Source organism: Mytilus galloprovincialis, chromosome 6 (genome assembly GCF_965363235.1).
Source record: "Mytilus galloprovincialis chromosome 6, xbMytGall1.hap1.1, whole genome shotgun sequence".
In the NCBI taxonomy this organism is placed as follows: domain Eukaryota; kingdom Metazoa; phylum Mollusca; class Bivalvia; order Mytilida; family Mytilidae; genus Mytilus; species Mytilus galloprovincialis.
This window is the reverse complement of record NC_134843.1, coordinates 97,194,075-97,216,906: the sequence shown is the minus strand read 5'-3', so window position 1 is coordinate 97,216,906 and position 22,832 is coordinate 97,194,075. Positions and strand designations below refer to the sequence as shown.

General features: G+C 31.1%; 1 protein-coding gene across 4 annotated transcripts; it reads right to left on the bottom strand.

Annotated features, from left to right (window-relative positions):
• Positions 1–437: 437 nt before the first annotated feature.
• LOC143080867 (T-cell immunomodulatory protein-like) lies at positions 438–22,735 on the bottom strand. 4 transcript variants are annotated; one of them, XM_076256971.1, is made up of 17 exons: positions 22,470–22,735; positions 20,462–20,695; positions 18,494–18,548; positions 14,480–14,551; positions 12,714–12,820; positions 12,229–12,287; positions 10,693–10,786; positions 10,132–10,226; positions 9,095–9,267; positions 8,175–8,319; positions 7,586–7,691; positions 6,992–7,035; positions 5,642–5,720; positions 3,868–3,989; positions 3,619–3,701; positions 3,105–3,222; positions 438–2,046 (listed from the first exon to the last, which is right to left on the bottom strand). In XM_076256971.1, the coding sequence occupies exons 1-17, from the start codon at positions 22,648–22,650 to the stop codon at positions 1,987–1,989; spliced, it is 1,827 nt and encodes a 608-aa protein (XP_076113086.1). In that variant the 5' UTR covers positions 22,651–22,735; the 3' UTR covers positions 438–1,986. The 4 variants fall into 4 exon arrangements, with proteins under 4 accessions (XP_076113086.1, XP_076113084.1, XP_076113085.1 ...); XM_076256969.1 differs by lacking the exon at positions 6,992–7,035 and adding an exon at positions 6,874–6,917; XM_076256970.1 differs by lacking the exon at positions 6,992–7,035 and adding an exon at positions 6,815–6,858.
• Between the last annotated feature and the right edge of the window lie 97 nt (positions 22,736–22,832).

Sequence of the window (22,832 nt, the reverse complement as noted above, 5' to 3'; positions counted from 1 at the left end):
ACTGATTGGTATTTACTTCTTAGAAACATGATTTTTTTACCACGATAGATGTTATTGCCTTAGAACTAGATGTCAGTAGCTGTGAGTACTCTCTGAGTTGTACTTTTTGATGTGTGGATGTATAAGTACCCTGCCACATCCACTCTGTGCTTTTGTTAGATGTGTTTATGTTTTGTATCCATCCGAGTTGAGCCTTTTTCAACTGTTTTTTTTTTATGGTTTGTTCTGGTGTTAAACTGTTACACAACTGTCCCAGGTTAGGAGAGGGTTGGGGCCTTCAAACTAGTTTAACCCTATTTTCACTCACTGTTGAAGGCCGCACAGTGACCTTTAGTTGTATATTTTCTGTGCTATTTAGTCTCTTGTGGAGAGTTGTCTCATTGGCAATAATACCACTTCTTTTAATACTTATAAATATAAAACATTAAAATATCATGTAGTAAAATAAATCATTTAATAAGAAAAAAAAGTATTGATGAAATAGCCTTATTTCATTATTAAATATTACAATAAAAGTTTTTTTTATGTGCAAAATAAATTAGTTCAGAAACATGATAAGTATATATACATATAAATATTTCCATGTTTTTATTACATAAACATGCAAAATAGGCAAAATACAAACTTTTATCCCTTTTTTTATTTTACATAATAATGTTTTACAAGATTAAATAATAATGAAATAGAAAAGTATAATGGTACATTTTCAGGAAATTGTGTTACAATAGAAACAATTTTTTGGGGGAGGTGGGGGGTAAAATGTTGCTGGTTATCCAGAAATAAACATGAAAGGAATGTATGAAAATAAAGAGAAAACTTCATAATTATAATAAATAATTCAGTTATCCAATCATAGTTGAAACTGCCATTATATTTACAAAACATGTTAAATTAGGAATATCGGACAAAAGTACAATGATAGAATACAAACATGCAAAAAACACATCAACTGATTAAGAAATAAAATAGTATCATATCTAACTAGCGCACAACAGGTCTAGTTTAAATTTTGCCATACATATGACCAGGTAATTTTCAACAGACTTGTTCAAAAATCTTTCTTTTCTTCAACACTGAAATAAAGCTATCTACTATAAAACTACACACATTCAGAAGTTAGAAAAGTCATTATCTTTTTTAAGCTAATACCTGTGTGTGTAGGTAAAACTATAATTCATTATAAATATAGTGAATGGGATACCACAAGAAAACAAAACAATAACACATTTAAAATCACTCATTTAGTAAACAAACAAAAATAAACAAATAGACACATACATGTGAGGTACATAGCATTATAGAAATACCAATGATCACAAGTTCACAACCATCATACTGTCTATAATGAATCACAGCATTGTCACCTTAACTGGTTTACATTAAAATCTACTTATATTAGTCATCTCGTAAAATCTAGATTATTTTTCTTTAAAGGGTATAATGTCTGTCAAAATATGACAATAGATGATCGAAATTATATTAAATGCTTTCTTCAAGTCGTGTAAACATCAATGGTTTTTATTCAGAACTAAATCCCTTCTAAATCTGCAGTTGTAACATCAACTGTAAATTCAGAAATTATTGCCATGTTTTATTATTGCGAAAATGCAACAGGGGTATTATTGCATAATTTAAACTCACATTTTGAAATTCTTTATAAGATTTAAACAGGATTTTTCTCAATATCACAAAGAAAACAATTGCGTTTTAGTCTAAAATGACAAAATCGCAATAATACATGAACACAATAATTTCTGAATTTACAGTATTTAGATATGGTTTCTCATAAACAAGGAATGTTGAATAGTTAAATTAGTTTATGGATTTCAAAAGACAGTTCAATAGAAATACTGAGTAAATTATTTTTACATTTACACATCCATAAAATCATGCTATATCAAATATAATCATACTCCATTCAAGACATTCTCTCAATCAAAAAATGGAATTGCACAGAAATTTGTTAAGTCCTACAAGGTCTTATCATCACATTGCATCAAAGTGAAATTTATGTGAGTCTATGAGTTTCTCTTTCTTATCTTCAATCTGAAATGAAATGAATATGTTCTAAATACACTTATAACAATTTCAGTAATAATATCTCATTATTAAATATATGATAATGGTTGCTTTTGTGGATTAACACTATCTATGAGGGTTCGTAATGGGGGTACCTTTATGACGAATAATGGTAAAAGTTCTTGCCAAATGATGTTTACGGTAATATTGGTGCATTACAATAATATGTATACTTTCTTTTAATCGACTGATTTTCACGAATCACGTTAAATTTTTCCATAAATAATGGTAACAATAATTATCTGACACCTCTAAGGAATGAAGGTAAAATTTTAACCAATTTGATGCTAACGGTAGCCGAAAAATGACTATTTGATATCTGACTGTAAAGGGCATTCCTACCCTCACCCATGGACCTTTGTCATTATCTCTTATTGTTATTGGTAATATTCAAAAGAAGGAGCTACTTAAAATACACAAAATCACCAGCTTATTGTTGAATGACATACAGTGACCTTAATATTTTTTAGTTTTTTATCGTTGAATGACATACAGTGACCTTAAAATGTTTTTATCTTTAATCGTTGGATAAGTTTCAGTTTGAGTGTCTTCACCCCTTTCCTGTTCATTGTACACATTTGAGAGTAAGTACCACAACCAATGATATATACACCTTAGTACTATTAACTGACTATTATCTTGAGTAGAATATTACATTATAGGAGTTTGTGTTTGTAATTTTTCATAGGTGAAATGATATTCTCCAAACATGTGCAATATTGTACTTACAAAATAACCTCCCCTTGACCAATGTTGAATGTATCATTATTTCTTATTTTTGATTATTTGTTTTTTCAAAGAAATGATATGAGGCATTAGAAATCAGCATTTAATCATAGATTAATTATTTTATATGCAATTTGTATGCAATGTATATGTTTGCATTTTGTTTGATTTCTCATGATGAGGGCCTCAGGGAAGATTAGTTATATAGCTAACTGTGTAACCCTCTTAAAATAAAGTATTGTTGTTGTTGTTGTTGTTATAATAACATAATTCTTAATAAAACAAGTTATGTCCCTTACCTTTTCTCTCCAATGAAGAATCCCTACAATACCAGCAAGGAAGCCACATGTTCCTAATAAAGCAGCACCAGTCAGCAGTACTAGTCTACTTGGGGTAATAAATAATTTGTTTATCCAACTGAAAAAAAAAAAAAAATGAATGCTCTTTAGCAGTACAATGTATTATTAAATCATGAATATTGAGTGACAAGACAATCAGGTTTCAGATTATTGTGCAATTAACGCAGATTTCATATCTCTAGTTATGTATAATAGTTTTTGTTTCTTCAGATATAGTGTCTAACATTTATAGGGCACAACTGAAAAGTTATTTTAAAGAAATCTGACCATATTTCAGGATAATTTTCACTATAAGGTTCTGTAAAACTGAAGCCAGTCTTGAACTTTAGTACTGAAAAAAAATTTCAAACACTGATTGTGCATATATTAATTATCAGAGTGTATACCAATTTGGCTTAATGATTTTTTCCAAAAATAAAAAAGATACTTATCAGGTCACTACATAATAATATACCTAGATGGGTCATCATTAGGATAAGGTATAATTATAAGCTGTGAATTCGGTATCACTGCTGTCCAAGATTTTTTTCTAGCTGACTGAAAATGAAAGAAACAAGATTACAGTGAATTCGTGCAATATGCCACCAATTATGGTATGTGAAAAATTTGTAAAATTCTTTTCAGGTGTTGTAACAATTATTTATTGATCTGGTAATAAAACTTTAAACATACTAATGTTTGATTTAATTCTTTTAATTCTTACCTTTCCTGTAGGGTAAGGAATGGATACTTCTAATGTATCTACAAAGTTTGGTGTCTGACCCAATCCAAATACTGTAAATGGTAACTGTAAACTGAAGTGAGCTGACTGTGTTAGCTGGGAAGCTGTAAATATATCAAATGTACAGAAAGTTAGTAACCAGGCCAAGCTTAAAATAAAGATAAAAGAATAATAAATAATTAAACAGAAAACAATCTATACACCTTTTTACAATAAATAATTATTGTATTGGCAAAAAATATCACAAAAATTATCATGTGTTTTTAAAATAAAGGGCTGCGCTTTAGCGCATGATACGCCCGTTGCTCTTTTAACTTGTCTTTTATGCTTTAAATGAATTTATATGATCAACTAGAAATATATATACAAATCAAAAGGGATGTTACATTAATATATTCACCAAAGTTTCATAAAATCCCCCTTTTTTAAGTATAAAAATTCTTTATTTAAGAAAACCTAAAATCTAAAATTTATAAAAATGGAAAGGGAGCTTATGTCAATAGATATAAACAATTTATCAAAGTTGCATAAAATTTTGTGAAAGTGTTAGTTATTGTCCCAAAAATTGGAAAATCCCCCATTTTTTTAAGCATAAAAATTCATAACACGGAAATGTAAAATCTGAAATTTATAAAAATTGAAAGGGAGCTTACATCAATAGATATAAACAATTCACCAAAGTTTCATGGACATTGGTGAAAGCCTTTTTAAGTTATTGTCCGAAGTGTTGAAAATCCCCCTTTTTTTTATGAATAAAGCCCCATAAATCCAAAACTTAAAATCTGAAATTTATAAAAATTGAAAGGGAGCTTACATCAATAGATATAAACAATTCAACAAAGTTTCATGGACATTGGTGAAAGCCTTTTTGAGTTATTGTCCGAAGTGTTGAAAATCCCCCTTTTTTTTATGAATAAAGCCCCATAAATCCAAAACTTAAAATCTGAAATTTATAAAAATTGAAAGGGAGCTTACATCAGTAGATATAAACAATTCACCAAAGTTTCATGGACATTGATGAAAGCCTTTTTGAGTTATTGTCCGAAGTGTTGAAAATCCCCCTTTTTTTATGAATAAAGCCCCATAAATCCAAAACTTAAAAACTGAAATTAAAAAAAAACGAAAGGGAGCTTACGTCAATAGATATAAACAATTTACTTAAGTTTCATGGACATTGGTGAAAGCCTTTTTGAGTTATTGTCCGAAGTGTTGAAAATCCCCCCTTTTTTTATGAATAAAGCCCCATAAATCCAAAACTTAAAATCTGAAATTAAAAAAAAACGAAAGGGAGCTTACGTCAATAGATATAAACAATTCACTTAAGTTTCATGGAAATTGGTGAAAGTGTTTTTGAGTTATTGTCCGAAGTGTGGACGGACGGACGGACAGACGGACGGACGGACAACGGTATACCATAATACGTCCCGTCTAAAAGACGACGGGCGTATAAAAACTGTTGATGTAAGAATACCAATACTTCTGGGCACATTTCCATGTTCAGCAAAGATCTATAGTGGAAATGTTCTAATCTAATATATAAGGAAGGCTATTCAACACGATTAATTTGAAAGATAACTAACTTAATTTAATTCAAGGGAAGATAATTTAAATAGTTGTTTAAATCATGGGGAGACAATTCAATGAGTCCTCTAAATAAAGGGAGATAATTGAACTAGTTGTCTACAAATTGAATAAGAAGACATATATGGCTGTTTCTATAACTTTGTTATTAGTTAAACTCTACAGAAATAGTTACCTATACCAATCTGTAACCTTCCTTCATTATCCTCAGTTGTATACTTAACAACAGGACCAGGCTGGTTTATTCCATAAGGCTGAAACAACACATGGAAGAGATTCAATTATGTGGAGACATATATATGAGATGTGGTATGGTTGCCAATGGGACAACTATCCAACTAAATTCAAAAGAAGTGGATGTATAACCATCTTCACATTCATTCTAGTTCTGAGATAATGAAACTACACAAACAACTAACACTACTTAATATGTTAAACTCAAGAAATTGCCACTTTACAAATTATCAACCTTTGGACAAGAGACTTAAGAATTTATATTTATTAAAGTAAATGGTCTGATCAAGAATTATGTAGCTCATTTGCATATAAATTAAGGCAAAAAACAGGATTAAAAGGTTTTAACTTTCTCAGTAGTATTCAACTATCATGAACTCAGAAAAATTTGAAATATTGTTTGAATGACTTGTCTTTTGTTGATGGTCGTGTGTTCTACTTGAAGTCTTTATTGTTTTCGTTGCTTTCTTATGAAAGTCGTACCCAGATTTGCTTCTGTTCATACAAATCACATTAATAAAAAGTCAGGGAGAAGGATTTATATAATTTCAAAATCCCTAAGTATTATTGTATCACTGCATTTATATGTATGTCATGTACATGATTTTTTGAAATAAATATGGTTTTTTTATTAAAGTAAAAAAAGCTATAATTACCTCTCTACCATTGAGACAATTAGTGCTGCAAAAAAGTATAATTACCTCTCTACCATTGAGACAATTAGTGCTGCACAGTCCACTTACAACTAAAATATAATTACCTCTCTACCATTGAGACAATTAGTGCTGCACAGTCCACTTACAACTAAAGTATAATTACCTCTCTACCATTGAGACAATTAGTGCTGCACAGTCCACTTACAACTAAAATATAATTACCTCTCTACCATTGAGACAATTAGTGCTGCACAGTCCACTTACAACTAAAGTATAATTACCTCTCTACCGTTGAGACAATTAGTGCTGCACAGTCCACTTACAACTAAAGTATAATTACCTCTCTACCATTGAGACAATTAGTGCTGCACAGTCCACTTACAACTAAAGTATAATTACCTCTCTACCATTGAGACAATTAGTGCTGCACAGTCCACTTACAACTAAAGTATAATTACCTCTCTACCGTTGAGACAATTAGTGCTGCACAGTCCACTTACAACTAAAGTATAATTACCTCTCTACCATTGAGACAATTAGTGCTGCACAGTCCACTTACAACTAAAGTATAATTACCTCTCTACCATTGAGACAATTAGTGCTGCACAGTCCACTTACAACTAAAGTATAATTACCTCTCTACCATTGAGACAATTAGTGCTGCACAGCCCACTTACAACTAAAGTATAATTACCTCTCTACCGTTGAGACAATTAGTGCTGCACAGTCCACTTACAACTAAAGTATAATTACCTCTCTACCATTGAGACAATTAGTGCTGCACAGTCCACTTACAACTGAAATGTATACACAGAAAATTTATTATATTCAAATAATCTTTTAGTAAGAAAAATAAATATTTAGTTTAGTTCCTGTAAAAATTGGGTGTTGGTTGTGAGTTTTCTTGTTAAATTTTTGAATTGAAAAGGCATTTAAATAAAGTAGCTATAAATCCTGGTTTTATGCATCATTTTCTACATAAGGAAATGTCTGTACCAAGTCAGGAATATGACAGTTGTTTTCCATTTTTTCTATGTCTTTGTGGATTGGACTTTGCCATTTTTTAATAAAGGATTTTCCATTGTATTTTTTTTGCTTATTAATGTCTTCTCTATACAATTTCTGTCTTATATCTGTATCACTAGTGACCTTGACCTCAGATGTAAATAAAAATATATGACCAATGATTTCTGATTTTTTACAAATAATTTATCTCGATATTTACTTACCTTTCACCTTTAGAAAGAAAGCATCGTCAGTAAAAGTATGTTTTAATAGATGTATATGTGGGCTATTATCTTCTCCATAAGTTGTTACTATCAGATCTAGGATTCCCTATGAAGGAGAAATATAAATATTGCATTTAAAATGTGTAAATAATTATAGATTATCATTGATCATCTAAACAAGATTGATTTTCTCACTTGAGCCAGTGCGAAGAAAGTGAGAAAAGCAACAGAGTTGAGATAACCAATGATAATCTGTATATCCCTATTTTACTTATGAAGACATTGTTTTTTTTCAATGACAACGGCATGTGAGCCCTTAGTTTCTAGCAATGATTTTTCAGATCACTCTACTGTGCTGAGAAAGGAAATTATCAGTAAGATCAAAGGAAAGTTTCATAAAATAGCGATAACATAACTTTTATCTGCATAAAAATATTGTAAAAGATCAGAAGCATGTCACAATTGTTGTTTTTTTACCAGTCCAGTATGGAGATGTAAATTACTTTTTTTTTATTTTGTGGTGACTGATCAATCATTCATATCAGTACAATAACATAATCCTTTCAGATATAACTAAAACAGTACTTACATTGTCCTGGAAATCATAGAAAGCTGGTAACAAAGCCTTCTCTTTATCTGAATGCATTGGTACTTCATATCCCAAACCAAAGTGTCTTTTTGTGGCACACTTAGAGCAAGCTCTGTTCTCTAAGATAAAAGCTTTCTGTTGAAACCTGGCCATAAAAATACAAAATGTAATAATTACATTAAATGTATGTTTCACTATAATACCTTATTCTGATTGGCTAACTGTACATCACGTGTTATTCCTTAAGCAGTTGTATCACACAATAAAACTTTTCATTCATGATGACACGAGGTCCCACAATAAAGTGCACAGGTAAATGAAATAAATACTTGATAAAAGGCGTGTTTTTATGATCCTATAGGTAAAAATGTAATTATAAGTATTGAATGCTTTTTTTTTGTAACTTTAACCTATCTTGACACTTTCACTCAGTAAAGACAGGATAACAGAATGTTAATGTTTGTAAATTGTACATATAAGTGGATGTGTAATTTTAATCAATAAAAAGCAATAAAGCATTTACCTATATCCATTGAATTGATAAATATCAACAAATGCTTTTGAAAATTTTGAAAAATCAGTCCCCAAGGGTATCTTCAGCTCAGTAGTCAGTGACATGATTTAACAAACCTTTCTAAAATTATCTGTTTTTAAATTTTGAAATTATTAAGAAACTAAGGTTTCAATTCCCTCAGGCAAAGTTGACTTTAGATGAATTTGGCTATTTATTTTAGGTATTTTGGTCATATAGCTCTTCAACAGGTTCGGTACTTATACATCTTCGGATTTCAAATGTTTGGCTCTGAGTGTTCCTGATGAAGGTAAATCCAGAAAAGCACTTTGAATGCATGAAATTATTAAATGTGTTGTTTTCCATTTTTTATAGAAGTAAAAGTACAAGAACAGATTCATAAAATTACCCTTCCTGTGATGTGTTACGTAGAACAGCTAATAGATCTGGATATCCATCTAGGTTGTAGTCTCCAACACGTACAGTGATAGGTATTTTGTGCATTCCTGCAGGAGTTTTGTCTGGGGGCACAAAGTTCCAGTCCATTTTGTCTGATTTTATATTCAGGTCCAATTTACTCCACTACAACAATAAAATATTATTCTACAATGACAATGCAGATTTATATTGTTAGGACAAAAATTCCTCTAACAATCAAACAGAAATTACTGTGCATAAACCTTTTTTGAGATTTTTCTATTAATCAATGGTTGCCATTTTTTTCTGTTTGCTAAATTTGTTCTTAGTTCATTGTTGTTAGCATGTTTCATGCCCTCTTGGTTTGCTCTTTTGAATTGTTTCACATTTTGTAATTCCGGGCCTTTCATAACTTTCTATGTTTTGCTCATTGTAGAAGCTGTACAGACCCTATAGTTGATGACATCCTCTACCTTTGGACTCCAGTAGACAGCTGTCTCATTGGTTATCAGACTCCAGTAGACAGCTGTCTCATTGGTTATCAGACTCCAGTAGACAGCTGTCTCATTGGTTATCAGACTCCAGTAGACAGCTGTCTCATTGGTTATCAGACTCCAGTGGACAGCTGTCTCATTGGTTATCAGACTCCAGTAGACAGCTGTCTCATTGGTTATCAGACTCCAGTAGACAGCTGTCTCATTGGTTATCAGACTCCAGTAGACAGCTGTCTCATTGGTTATCAGACTCCAGTAGACAGCTGTCTCATTGGTTATCAGACTCCAGTAGACAGCTGTCTCATTGGTTATCAGACTCCAGTAGACAGCTGTCTCATTGGTTATCAGACTCCAGTAGACAGCTGTCTCATTGGTTATCAGACTCCAGTAGACAGCTGTCTCATTGGTTATCAGACTCCAGTAGACAGCTGTATCATTGGTTATCATACTACATTTCCTTATTTCTATATCATATGTTATTACCTGATCTTGTGAGTCTGTTAATACATACAACACACTTATCATATGTTATTACCTGATCTTGTGAGTCTGTTAATACATACAACACACTTTTGGTACATTTGGTATCTGTACAAGCTGGTAAAATACCGTAGACATGGTTTCCTTCAGCTATAAACATGACAAAACAGTTATATACGGTAATAGTTCAAAGGTAAGTGCAAGCCCAATACATTTCATAAACATGGTTCCCTTCAACATTTACAATATTATACGTCATTTGTAGATGAAACATGGTCTGCACAAATACAAAATTTCAATCCTGGTATCTATGATGAGTTTATATACAAAATTTTGTTGTTCGTAATAATTTATCAGCAATGGCATACAGCAAAACTACGCCTTTTATTTCATCCATGCATTTTGTGGATATCAGGAAGAAAAAGAATTCAGAAAAAAAACTCTGCTTCCTTTACTGTTCATCAAACTATTATTCAAAGTAATTCCATGATTTTTCATGCTTCCTCTTGGTACATACATTGATATTCAGATTCAACTTGCTCATTTTGCTGACAGGTTAAAGTTAGCCATTACATTTACCATATTCCTTACAAGGATAACTATCACATATAATTACCTCTGTTGGCTCCAATATCAAGGAATGTAATCTGACCAAACAATTCAGCATCTGTGGGATAAGGTATTGATTTTTCAAATGTTAAAACACCATCCTGTAAATAAACAAATCTACTTCAACAAGTACAATCTTAATTTTAAAGGTTCCTATTAACCAGTGAAATTTGAGTTAATCATTGCAATAATATATTGAAAGTTGGTTAAAAAATATATTATTTTTAATAAATAGCATTTTAAGTGAATAATGGTTTTATGTAGGTACTGTTATATGTCAGTTTGATATGGTTAAGTCATTTGTTTGAATAAGCTTTTAAAGAGTTATCTCTCCTTAACTAGTTTTTGAGTTGTGCATATATTGCAGATTACAGGCCTTATTTGAATTATATACTATACTAAGCAAAAAAAGTTTAGCAACACTTTAAAAAAAAAAAATTTTGTTGTTTCTGGAAAAAAATTATTTAAACATCATTGATATAATCCTTAAGTTTTACCTGTAATTTAAAACAGTTGTACGTTTTTTCCTGGTGATTGATTTGGCGCCATTTCAGCTTTGCACATGTAATTGATGTTTTACCTTCTGTACCTGTACTTTTAAAACGATGTTAAAAATTTCTTTTTCACTTATGTTCAGAAACACACCATTGGTAAGAAAAACACATACACCTTTGAAAAAATTGTGTGGGGCGTCAACCAGGCCACCCCTAAAATCACTCTTAGAAAGCTGTTGGAATGGTTGATGGTAGAATGAGTGTTGCTGACATCTTGGCTCGATTTAATGTGCATAAGGCAAAAGTTTAGAGACAGATATCAACAAATTGCAACTGCACAGGATAGGTCGATATCTCGTAGACCAAAAAAAACTATCGCCAGGGGAGAAGCGCTACCTTCACTTTACGTCAACATGTGACAAGTTTTTTTTCGGCCACAAAAGTAGTGCATGACTAAGGGGAGCTGCTGGTGTGCCTGCCAATCCTTCATTGGTGCACTTAGGGCATGGCTGAGAAATTGATTTTGAATAACACTATACTCATTTCCGCATTTTGTTCTTCCCACACTCCATCCAAAAAAAATCCTAATGAATGTGAGTGATAAACATTCATGTTGCTTCTGACATGTCATAATTCTATTTTGTTATTATTAAAATTATATGTTGTTATGATTTGTAATAAAATAAAATTTCACATTTTTGTTGCTAAACTTTTCGGCTCAGTATAGTTTGACTGTTGATCGTTCTCTTGATTTATTGACCATAGATGTACATGCATTTGAGAAACAGAATATTATCAATTTGAATAGTAGTTTGTTTACTTGTGCCAAAGTAAAGAATAAAAGTACATTCTATATACATTTTACATGACAAAACTATGACTTTTGTTACTTATATTTAACCTTTTATTACAAAAGTTACCTTATTATACCAATACTCCAGTATGTAACCTGTTATTACAACAATTACCTTATATATATACCAATACTAATTTTCTTACAAAAAATATCTTTTATTAAACCAATACTTCTTTTTCATAACAACAATCACCTTATTATACCAATACTCTAGTTGAGGTTTCTTGTCCTTTTCTGATACAACACACAAATCTACAAAAACAAAAGAGAAGGTTCTTAATTTGAAAAAACAAAATTGTCTCCCTTTATTTTTACTAGGTACTCAACATGAATACAACACCCAGTTGAGAGGGTTCTTGAACTTAAACTTAACTTGAATAATTGCGACTACTGCATATCATATTTTATATCGAGAGACATCATTAATATATATGATAGACTAAACATCTGATTCTTATTAGCGACTGCGAGCTTCACTGTTTTCTAAGATAATCTATTCTATTCTTATAAATTTCGAAGCTCTAATGTATTATTTCTTTTTGAAATGCATTAGAGTATTGGAATAAACGTACTGTCGTCAAAGACTTGGTGCAGTTTGAGGATTTGACTCACAAATAATTTGTTTTACTGGCTCTGCATCAATCGATTATTAATCTTTAAATACACTGTAATCCTTACCTGCAGTTAGATCTCCATTGAGATCAAGGAATGCACTACTCTGTGGATATCTTAATGGATCAGCAGTGTCATTCAGAAGCTGTGTAGTGTAGTTTCTTTGTCCATTTCTGATAAAATAAAAAAAGGCAATAATATGATTAGCTATACATATATTGCTAATAATAAAACAATTATTAACTTAAACAAGAGGCTCTCAAGAGCCTGAATCGCTTACCTTGATTTTTTGGCATTTATCTTTCGTTTAAGAGATTGAGTGTCCAATTTCATTGTATTTTTTTTCTTTTTAAATTGTGTAAAATTGTCCTTAAAGGGCAATAACTCTTTAAGGGGTCAATTGACAGAAAGAGAGTATTGGGTATGAAAAAGAAAACTACATACTAGAATAATATGTAAATAAAAAAAATAACTATATCTGACATTTACCCAACAATAGGTTGTTCAATTAGCCTGAAAATTACATGGCAGATAGATCTTGACCTTTTCATCACTTTGACTCCCTGTCACTTTTGCTCTTACTTATTTAGTTTTTGAGATATAAGCCAAAAACTGCATTTGACCCTTATGTTCTATTTTTAGCAATGGCGACCATGTTTGTTGATAGATCAAAACTTTGGATACTATTTATAAACTAGATACCCTAAGGAACATTCAGTTAAAGTTTGGAAGTATTTGGCCTAGTAGTTTCAGAGGAGAAGATTCTTGAAAAACTGCATTTTACCCTGTGTTCTATTTTTAGCCATGACACCCATGTTTTTTGACGAAATAGAAAATAAAACACAAACTTTATTTTATACACCCTACTGATCATTCAGTTGAAGTTTGGTTGAATTTGGTTGAGTAGTTTTAGAGGAGAAGATTTTTTAAAGTTAGCAAATATGATGAACAAATTGTGAAAAATTGTCATTAAAGGACAATAACCCCTTAAGGGGTCAATTAACAATTTTGGTCATATTAACTTATTTGTAGATCTTACTTTGCTGATCATTTTTGCTGTTACAGTTTATCTTTATCTATAATAATATTCAAGATAATGACCAAAAACTGCAAAATTTCCTTAAAATTACCAATTAAGTGGCAGCAACCCAACAATGGGTTGTTTGATTCATCTGAAAATTTCAGGGCTGATAGATCTTGACCTAATGAACATTTTTACCCCCCATGTCAGATTTGCTCTAAATGCTTTTGTTTTTGAGATACAAGCCAAAAACTGCATTTGACCCCTATGTTCTATTTTTAGCAATGGCGACCATGTTTGGTGATAGATCAAAACTTCGGATACAATTTATAAACTAGATACCCTAAGGAACATTCAGTTAAAGTTTGGAAGTATTTGGCCTAGTAGTTTCAGAGGAGAAGATTCTTGAAATAGTTTACGACGACAACGACAGACGACGGACGCCAAGTGATGGCATAAGCTCACTTGGCCCTTCGGGCCAGGTGAGCTAAAAATTATGATGTGACAATATCCTTATCAGTGAAAAATTACAGCAAAAATGTTGTTTCCATTGGTTGTAACTCATTACCAGATAAGATAACCCTTCCAGAGAACACAAGTTGTATTGTCCCAAATGTTGTTTCCTTTGTCATTGTTTGTAGACCTGCTTTGATTTACCAGGTTCAACTGCTGTCCTATAGATTTTTTACAATTTGTATAAATTCATAGCACCATATATGAGCTAAAGGAACAAATGTTGTTAGATTGCTGTCTCTTTTACTTATACAGAACATCTCCCTTTATTATCAATTTAGTATTCATTTATACTTACTGAAATATATAAAATTGTCTTTTACCATCCAAACTTTCACCTAGTAAATCTGGAATCATATCACCATTTGCACTAAAAAGGATTAAAAAACGTTATCTTTCAAAATACTAGTGTCAAAGAATTCAAGCATACTTGTTAACATAACACATAAATAAGTGTTTATATTTGAAATATATTTAAAAAACACTTTTAATACAGAGATATATGTAGCCTGTGTATCTTAAATATCATGAACTTTACCAATTTCCGTCAATATGGACACTGGGAAGTCTAATCTAATTCTGACAGATTATCTTTTGTTTTTCTTCATGGAAAAAAAACAAAATGTATAAATTCAAGCACTAAATAGTTTCACAAATTTGACTAAACCAAACGAGTTGTGTTTTCTTGTTCTTTATTACAAAGTTGCAATGAACACATCAACAGGGAGCAAAAACTTGCATGTTGAAGACCCATACTTTTTATTTGTACGTACTTGATATTTGAACTGTTTCTTAATGCTAGTATTAACTATCATAGTAATTGATGTTTCATTGCTCATTTATATATATCTACCAGGGATGGGGTCGATTACTTTAAAATGTAATCGATTAAATTACAATTACTTTGCTTATAAAATGTAATCGATTACATTAAAATTACACATTATTTCAAATGTAATTGATTACATTAGATTACTTTTCTTTAAAGTAATCATGATTACTTGTTATTACTTATGATTACATTGTATATTACAATATTAAAGAATTTCTAATAACTTTTATATTCACGAAAAAGCTAATTTTGGTGATTTTTTTAAACCCATAATTTATTAATCTTATTTAAAAGAATTTATACCAGTACAGTGTAACATGTGTAATTTGATAACATAGCTATAGACAAGTGTCCTTTCTCTGTGTAAAAGATATAACTTTGTTTTTTTCTACACATTTTAACCAACTGCCCAATTCACAAAAAACCTGAACAAATAATAAAAAAATCAATTAAGTATAGTTTCATTGTCTGTGAGGACATAATTGACACATCCATAAATGTTTTTACAGGTGTTAATTACTACTTCCATTTTTTTTTTATCAAAAAATAAATGAGCTTGGGTATTAAAATTTTATTGTCTTAATTGCAATATCAATAAAGTTGTAAGTGGTTAATTGTTATAATTTGTTTGAAAATTTTGAATACATATATTTCATGTATTTATATCATAATATTTATGGAAAACAAAATTTATTAAAATTGTCAAAAATGAAATATGATTTTAAATTCCATTTTGAATTAAAAGGGCTCATGCAGTTATGTATGTCGACTCTCAAAGTTGGAACTAAATGTTTTCTGCTTTTGGATTTCATTGTAGCTATATAAAAATGTTGGGCATACTTATATGAAATTGGAGTTAATATTAGAAGTGTTCAATCAATGAACATAAATGCTTTCAAGACATACTCTTATATCATAAGAGCTCAATCTCACAAACACTGGAAAGCAAATTACTTTAGTAAACTGTTAACAAAATAAAACACTTGTTTATACAAAACTTGTTGTATAGATGATACTATTTATCACATTAAACAAAGTCCCATCAAAGTGAATACTAGTTTCATGATTTTTTTTTATTCATGCTCTACAGTTTCATATTGTCTATCAAAAACTATTTTCCTATATACCAGTATACACAATTTGTAATCATTAAGTAATCATATGAATGTAATCTTAAACCAGGTGCTCCGCAGGGCGCAGCTTTATACGACCGCAGAGGTCGATCCCTGAACAGTTGGGGCAGGTATGGACAAAACATTTAAGCGTGATACAGCTCTGAATTTAGATTGTGATCAAATTTTTGACATTATATGGGTTTTTTACACAAAACAAATGTCAAGATTTTACAAATCAATTAAAGATTTCTTCTTCAAACTTATTTAAATCTAAAATTAAATAGTTGACACAGCATAGGTTTCTGACACAGAATGAATGTGGTCTAATGAACTTAAAATTTTTTTTGCCTTTGAGCAATTCACTATGCTGTTGAATATTAATCCTGTCAAAAAAATGTTTGAAGAAATTTTCTTTTTATTTATGAAATCTGAAATGAGAACAAGTATGGACACAACTTTTAAGTTTGATACAGCTATAAATGTGGATTGTGATTAAATAGTTGACACAACATAGGTTTATGTCACATTATGAATTTGGTTTAAGAAATGAAAATTAGAATTTAAAGTTTTTAAATTTAATATTAAACTATTATGGTTCAATATCCAAAATGTAAATAGTCATGTCTGGCAAATGTCCAACATACATTATCTAAAAACATTTTAGATAAGATAAGGAAAAAAAGCTTCATCAGCAACATTTTATATTGGCAAATTTCCAATGAAGTTATTTACATAAAGTTATTGGCAAATAAAAATAGAAAATGACATCATAGTCATGTCTGGCAAATTTCCAACATAAATAATCAACTACTATTCTATACAAAGAAAGATAACTCCAATTGAAAATTAATTGCTATTGCACAATATTGTGCAATTAGATATTTCTTGCTATTGTGCAATACTGTGCAATTGAAAATTTCTTGCTATTGCACAATACTTGATATGGAATCCTGATTTGGACCAACTTGAAAACTGGGCCCATAATCAAAAATCAAAGTACATGTTTAGATAAAGCATATCAAATAAGCCCAAGAATTTAATTTTTGTTAAAATCAAACTTAGTTTAATTTTGGACCCTTTGGACCTTAATGTAGACCAATTTGAAAACTGGACCAAAAATTAAGAATCTACATACACAGTTAGATTTGGCATATCAAAGAACCCATTTATTCAATTTTTGATGAAATCAAACAAAGTTTAATTTTGGACCCCCATTTGGACCAACTTGAAAACTAGGCCAATAATTAAAAATCTAAGTACATTTTTAAATTCAGCATATCAAAGAACCCCAAGGATTCAATTTTTGTTAAAAAATCAAACTAAGTTTAATTTTGGACCCTTTGGACCTTAATGTAGACCAATTTGAAAACGGGACCAAAAATTAAGAATCTACATACATAGTTAGATTCGGCATATCAAAGAACCCCAATTATTCAATTTTTGATGAAATCACACAAAGTTCAATTTTGGACCCTTTGGGCCCCTTATTCCTAAACTGTTGGGACCAAAACTCCCAAAATCAAACCCAACCTTCCTTTTATGGTCATAAACCTTGTGTTTAAATTTCATAGATTTCTATTTACTTATACTAAAGTTATGGTGCAAAAACCAAAAATAATGCTTATTTGGGCCCCTTTTTGGCCCCTAATTCATAAACTGTTGTTACCTCAACTCCAAAAATCAATCCCAACCTTCCTTTTGTGGTCATAAACCTTGTGTTTAAATTTCATTGATTTCTATTTACTTATACTAAAGTTATTGTGCGAAAACCAAGAATAATGCTTATTTGGGCCCTTTTTTGGCCCTTAATTCCTAAACTGTTGGAACCAAAACTCCCAAAATCAATCCCAACCGTCCTTTTGTGGTCATAAACCTTGTGTCAAAATTTCATAGATTTCTATTCACTTAAACTAAAGTTATAGTGCGAAAACCAAGAAAATGTTTATTTGGGCCCTTTTTGGCCCCTAATTCCTAAAACGTTGGGACCAAAACTCCCAAAATCAATCCCAACCTTCCTTTTGTGGTCATAAACCCTGTGTTAAAATTTCATTGATTTCTATTCACTTTTACTAAAGTTAGAGTGCGAAAACTAAAAGTATTCGGACGACGACGACGACGACGACGACGCCAACGTGATAGCAATATACGACCAAAAAATTAAAATTTTTGCGGTCGTATAAAAAATCTAAAAGTAATCGAGATTACACCTGTTTTTGGCAATGTAATCAATTACATTCTGATTACTTGTAATCAGAAATGGCATGATTACTGATTACATAGAATTACACTGCAAAATGTAATCGATTACAGCTGATTACGATTACTGATTATGATTACCACATGCCTGATATCTACATGTACTTACTCTAATACTAAAGGTTGATCTTTTAATCCTCCCTGTATTTCTAAAGGCATTGCTTCTACAAAATATTCATGTATGAATAGGGCTTAAATTAAAATATTGTTTGTTTGCAGTTTACCGACCGACCCTTGAAAATCCTCCCGACTGTGAAAATTTTATTGCTTTAAATTTGAAGAAATTTTTTTTAATACTTCTATTGACGCGATCTGGAACTTTGGGTCCTTTCCGGAAATGATTTAAAGTCTGGGTCAATTACGCATTTCAAGTTCGGTTTTTCTTAGCTTCCCGTCAAGCGTTCATGTGGCCATTTAATGATAAAGCACATGGAAATTGTTTACAGGTATCCATGAAGTCACGGAGGAGTACTTTACGCTGTCGTCTCGTGTCAATTTTAAGACAAATAACAAACAAAAAAGTTTATTAGTAAACTGTTTATACAGATTCAGGCACATGTAATGATGTGTGATGATATCATTGACGATGATGCAGCGGATATAATTCATAACTGACACGATAACCATTCTGTCTCAAACAAATCGGGTACAGAATCTGTGGAGCCTGACTTTATAGAACCAATTTCAGTGGTTGAATAATTCGACAGCAGCTTGAAGTATGGCATATTTTCTACAAATTGTTGTGAAGACGACAAAGATGAAACCACTCCTCCGTGACTTAAATCTTCATGGTTATCTCAGTGTAAACACGCCTGTACGGAGGAAGGGCTCATTTAAAATGTTAATGGATATAGATCATGCCAAATCAATAAGAAGCAACCATAACTACACAAAGATGTAGAGAAAATGAATGGTTAGCTTGAAAAATAAATATACTCTCTCTATATTAAATCTATCTTCGATTGCAATGAGTATGCTCCTTTAGGATAAGGGGGGCTGCCCCACTCATTGCAATTATTCTCTTTCTTACAATATTAAATATACCCAAACTGTGTGGCCTGTGTGAATTCAATTAAAACATGTCCTTAGGAGCTATGCTGCCATTTTTTTTATGCATTAAAAACATTTCAGTACAGACCATTTACTTTTAATGGGGTGCTATGGATTTCACCCCAAACTTTAGATTTCTTTGGTTTTCATTAAAGCCTGGCAAAAATATAACCTTATCACATATAATTAAATACTGTTAGAAATATGAAAACAGTCGAATGTCTTAATACTTTTTTTTCGAGTTGCCTTTTTTCAATTGAAGATTCAATTGTTATTTTTTTTTTATTAAAAATACACTCTTTAATACATTGTCTTATAAATCTTTAATATCTACATTTTTCTGATGAAAATACTCTACTCATGAAAACATTCTAGTCAACATGGTCAAGAAGCATACATGTCTGAATATATTTCTTTAAAACAGTTCTAGTCATAATGACATTCCTTGTTTATAAGTGTTCCAGTATTTAATAATTATACCATATTTTATGTCATAAATTGGATAATGACACTATGTTAAAGTTTCAGTTTTGGTTAAAAAGTTTTTTATCTGAAAATGCCAGTTCATTTGATGTTGGTTTTCAGCATGTCCAGTGTTTGTTGTTTTAAAATGTTTTTTTTTTCTTCACAAGAAACTTGGTTTAGTGTAACTGCTTGTTTAAACTGTATTTTGGCTGATAAAATAAAATATTTTTCCTACCTACCGACCCTTCAGTCTGAAGGTACAGTCGGAAAACTGCAAACAAACATATTTTTAAGGTTGGCCTAGGATATCAAAATTTCCATAAATATTGACCTAAGATCCACCTTAAGAGCCAGCTGGACCTTGTTAAAAAAAAACACCTTTTTTTATTGTGCATGTTTAATTTTCAGGATTTTATGCTCCTGTCCAAGTTTTAGAACCATACATAGATAAAAGAAGACTTAATACTTGATCATATGTTTTCTTTTTTTTTTTTACGTAACTGGTACATTTTTCACAAAGCCATAAAATTCAAAAGGAAGAATAATGATATAAGATTCATACCTAATTTAGTTTGCTGATGATGTCCCCAATAAATCTGAACTCTGACCCCTAATACATCTTTTAGTTGCCTAGTAACCAGGATATCCATCTGATTGTCCCCATCAAAGTCGGCAGGAACCACACTTGTGATGACAGTTCCATTAGCAGTATTACCAGGTATAAGTACGACCTCCTGGTATTTACTTTCATCAGATGTCACTTCTTTAGTGGCCAGGTAAATCTTAACACTAGTGCCTGTAAAAAAGTAGAATAATCATACAAATCTGACAGAAATATGCCTTACAGAGTGTTTTACATGATAACTAGAGGCTCAATAGAGCCTGTGTTACTCACCTAGGTGTCTTACAGAGTATTTTACATGATAACTAGAGGCTCAATAGATCCGGTGTTACTCACCTAGGTGTCTTACAGAGTGTTTTACATGATAACTAGAGGCTCAATAGAGGCTGTGTTGCTCACCTAGGTGTCTTACAGAGTGTTTTACATGATAACTAGAGGCTCAATAGAGCCTGTGTTGCTCACCTAGGTGTCTTACAGAGTGTTTTACATGATAACTCGAGGTTCAATAGAGCCTGTGTTGCTCACCTAGGTGCTTTACAGAGTGTTTTACATGATAACTAGAGGCTCAATAGAGCCTGTGTTGCTCACCTAGGTCTGTGCATAAACAACAATTGACTCTCACCAACATTGAAGAAAAGAATAGAATTCATGAATCAGATTTTTTTTTTTCTTGAATTGCTTAACTTTGTCTGTTTAATTTCTCTCTATCTTCTGGATTTTTTGGCTTGATACACAAAAGAGGGTAAAAAAATTCTCATTTAAGCAACCACTTCTATGAAGAGTGACAGTATTTGTTGTTTAAAGTTTCTATTTATCTTAATGACTTTTATAATTTTTAACATATAACATTGTATAAGACAGACATTTAAAAAAATGGTAAAAATCATCATAAAAGGGCAATAACTCAAATAAGGAGTCTTCAGAACTCCATATCGTCTCAAATGTAGATCTTGACCTGCTGATCATTTTTGCTTTATAATTAAGTTTGTTTGACATGTATGTATCTATTCTAATAAAACATGTATAATTTTTAAGATCAACGGCAAAAAAAAATTTTCATCAAAAGGCAATGGCTCTAATCATTGCTAATTAGAGTTGACTGGAAATTATGACAATGTAAACATATTAATTGTAAGAAATTGCCTGACAGTTTTAACAATAAATTGATCAATGAACAATTGATAGAGCTCAACATTTCAAATTTCCGTCTTCTTATGATATCCAAATATCCATAAGATTTTTTATTATTGATGATTACTAAAAAATACTGTAACTTAGTGGATAGTTGTCTCATTTTGGCAATCTGCATACATGGCATACCACATCTCCTTATTTTATGGATTTTATTGAGTAAAAACGAGTAATATCTTTTATTAATATTCTTTAAGAGTTGTTAAAAGTAGTGTAACAACATCAAAAAGTAGCATAACACCATAAAAAATCTTGTTATTGGGGTATATCAGTTTGTTTTTTTGGATATTATAAAGATTCTTGTATTCATCTTAAAATCGGGGTAACACCATTGTGATTTCCGTGGTCACCATATTGGATGTACACACTAAAATAATAATCAATGTTTAAAAGTCACCAATATGTGCTAATATTAAAATTTCAAGTGTTATTCAGATATTAACAGTGTTATTCAGTCATTACAAGTTTTATTTGGGTATTAACAGTGTTATTTGATACACCTTATCGCTATTTGTCCGCCATTGCTGGATATCACACAGGTTCCTGTAAAATGTTGACCTCATAAAACAAAATATTTGATGCCACAATGGAAAAGTGATTGTTGTTGACGTCAAAAGTTCAAGCGGCCGGGTCGAGGTACCAGCAGATGAGTAGTAATAGACATGATAGATGTAGATGATCATGCTTTTGACTATACAAGAGCTCAAACTAAGATAACAAATGGTAGTCTCAGAAACGAGACATTAAAACAAATTACCTGCATCTCCAATAACAAACAGGTCAGTGTTTTTGTTAGCATTATAATCCCCAAAGGCTGCTATCAAGCCCTTGGCAGAAGCACCAAGAGTGTTTGATGTCACATCATCAAAAGAACTTGGAACAGCCAACGGTATGAAGGATAAGTAGGACAATAATACAATAATTAAATGAACATTCATGTTTTCATTGTGATTTGCTAATAGATAAGGATTTTCAGCTATTTTCCGTGTAATATTCTTGTGATGATGAATCTGAGTTCCTAAAATAATAATGACTATTCCGAGTTCAAACATTTGTAGATTGTAAATTCAGTATTTTTCCATCAAATTTGTACGAACAATTTGGGTTGAAAATCATATAA

What these genes read in the sequence shown, in the direction of transcription:
- LOC143080867 (XM_076256971.1), bottom strand. Translation starts at nt 22,650, where the DNA reads ATGAATGTTCATTTAATTATTGTATTATTGTCCTACTTATCCTTCATA. An exon ending in AGACAATTTTATATATTTCA is followed by an intron (nt 12,821 to 14,479) that starts GTAAGTATAAAT and finishes TTATTTTATCAG; the next exon opens with AAATGGACAAAGAAACTACA. An exon ending in TGATATTGGAGCCAACAGAG is followed by an intron (nt 10,227 to 10,692) that starts GTAATTATATGT and finishes TCATGTTTATAG; the next exon opens with CTGAAGGAAACCATGTCTAC.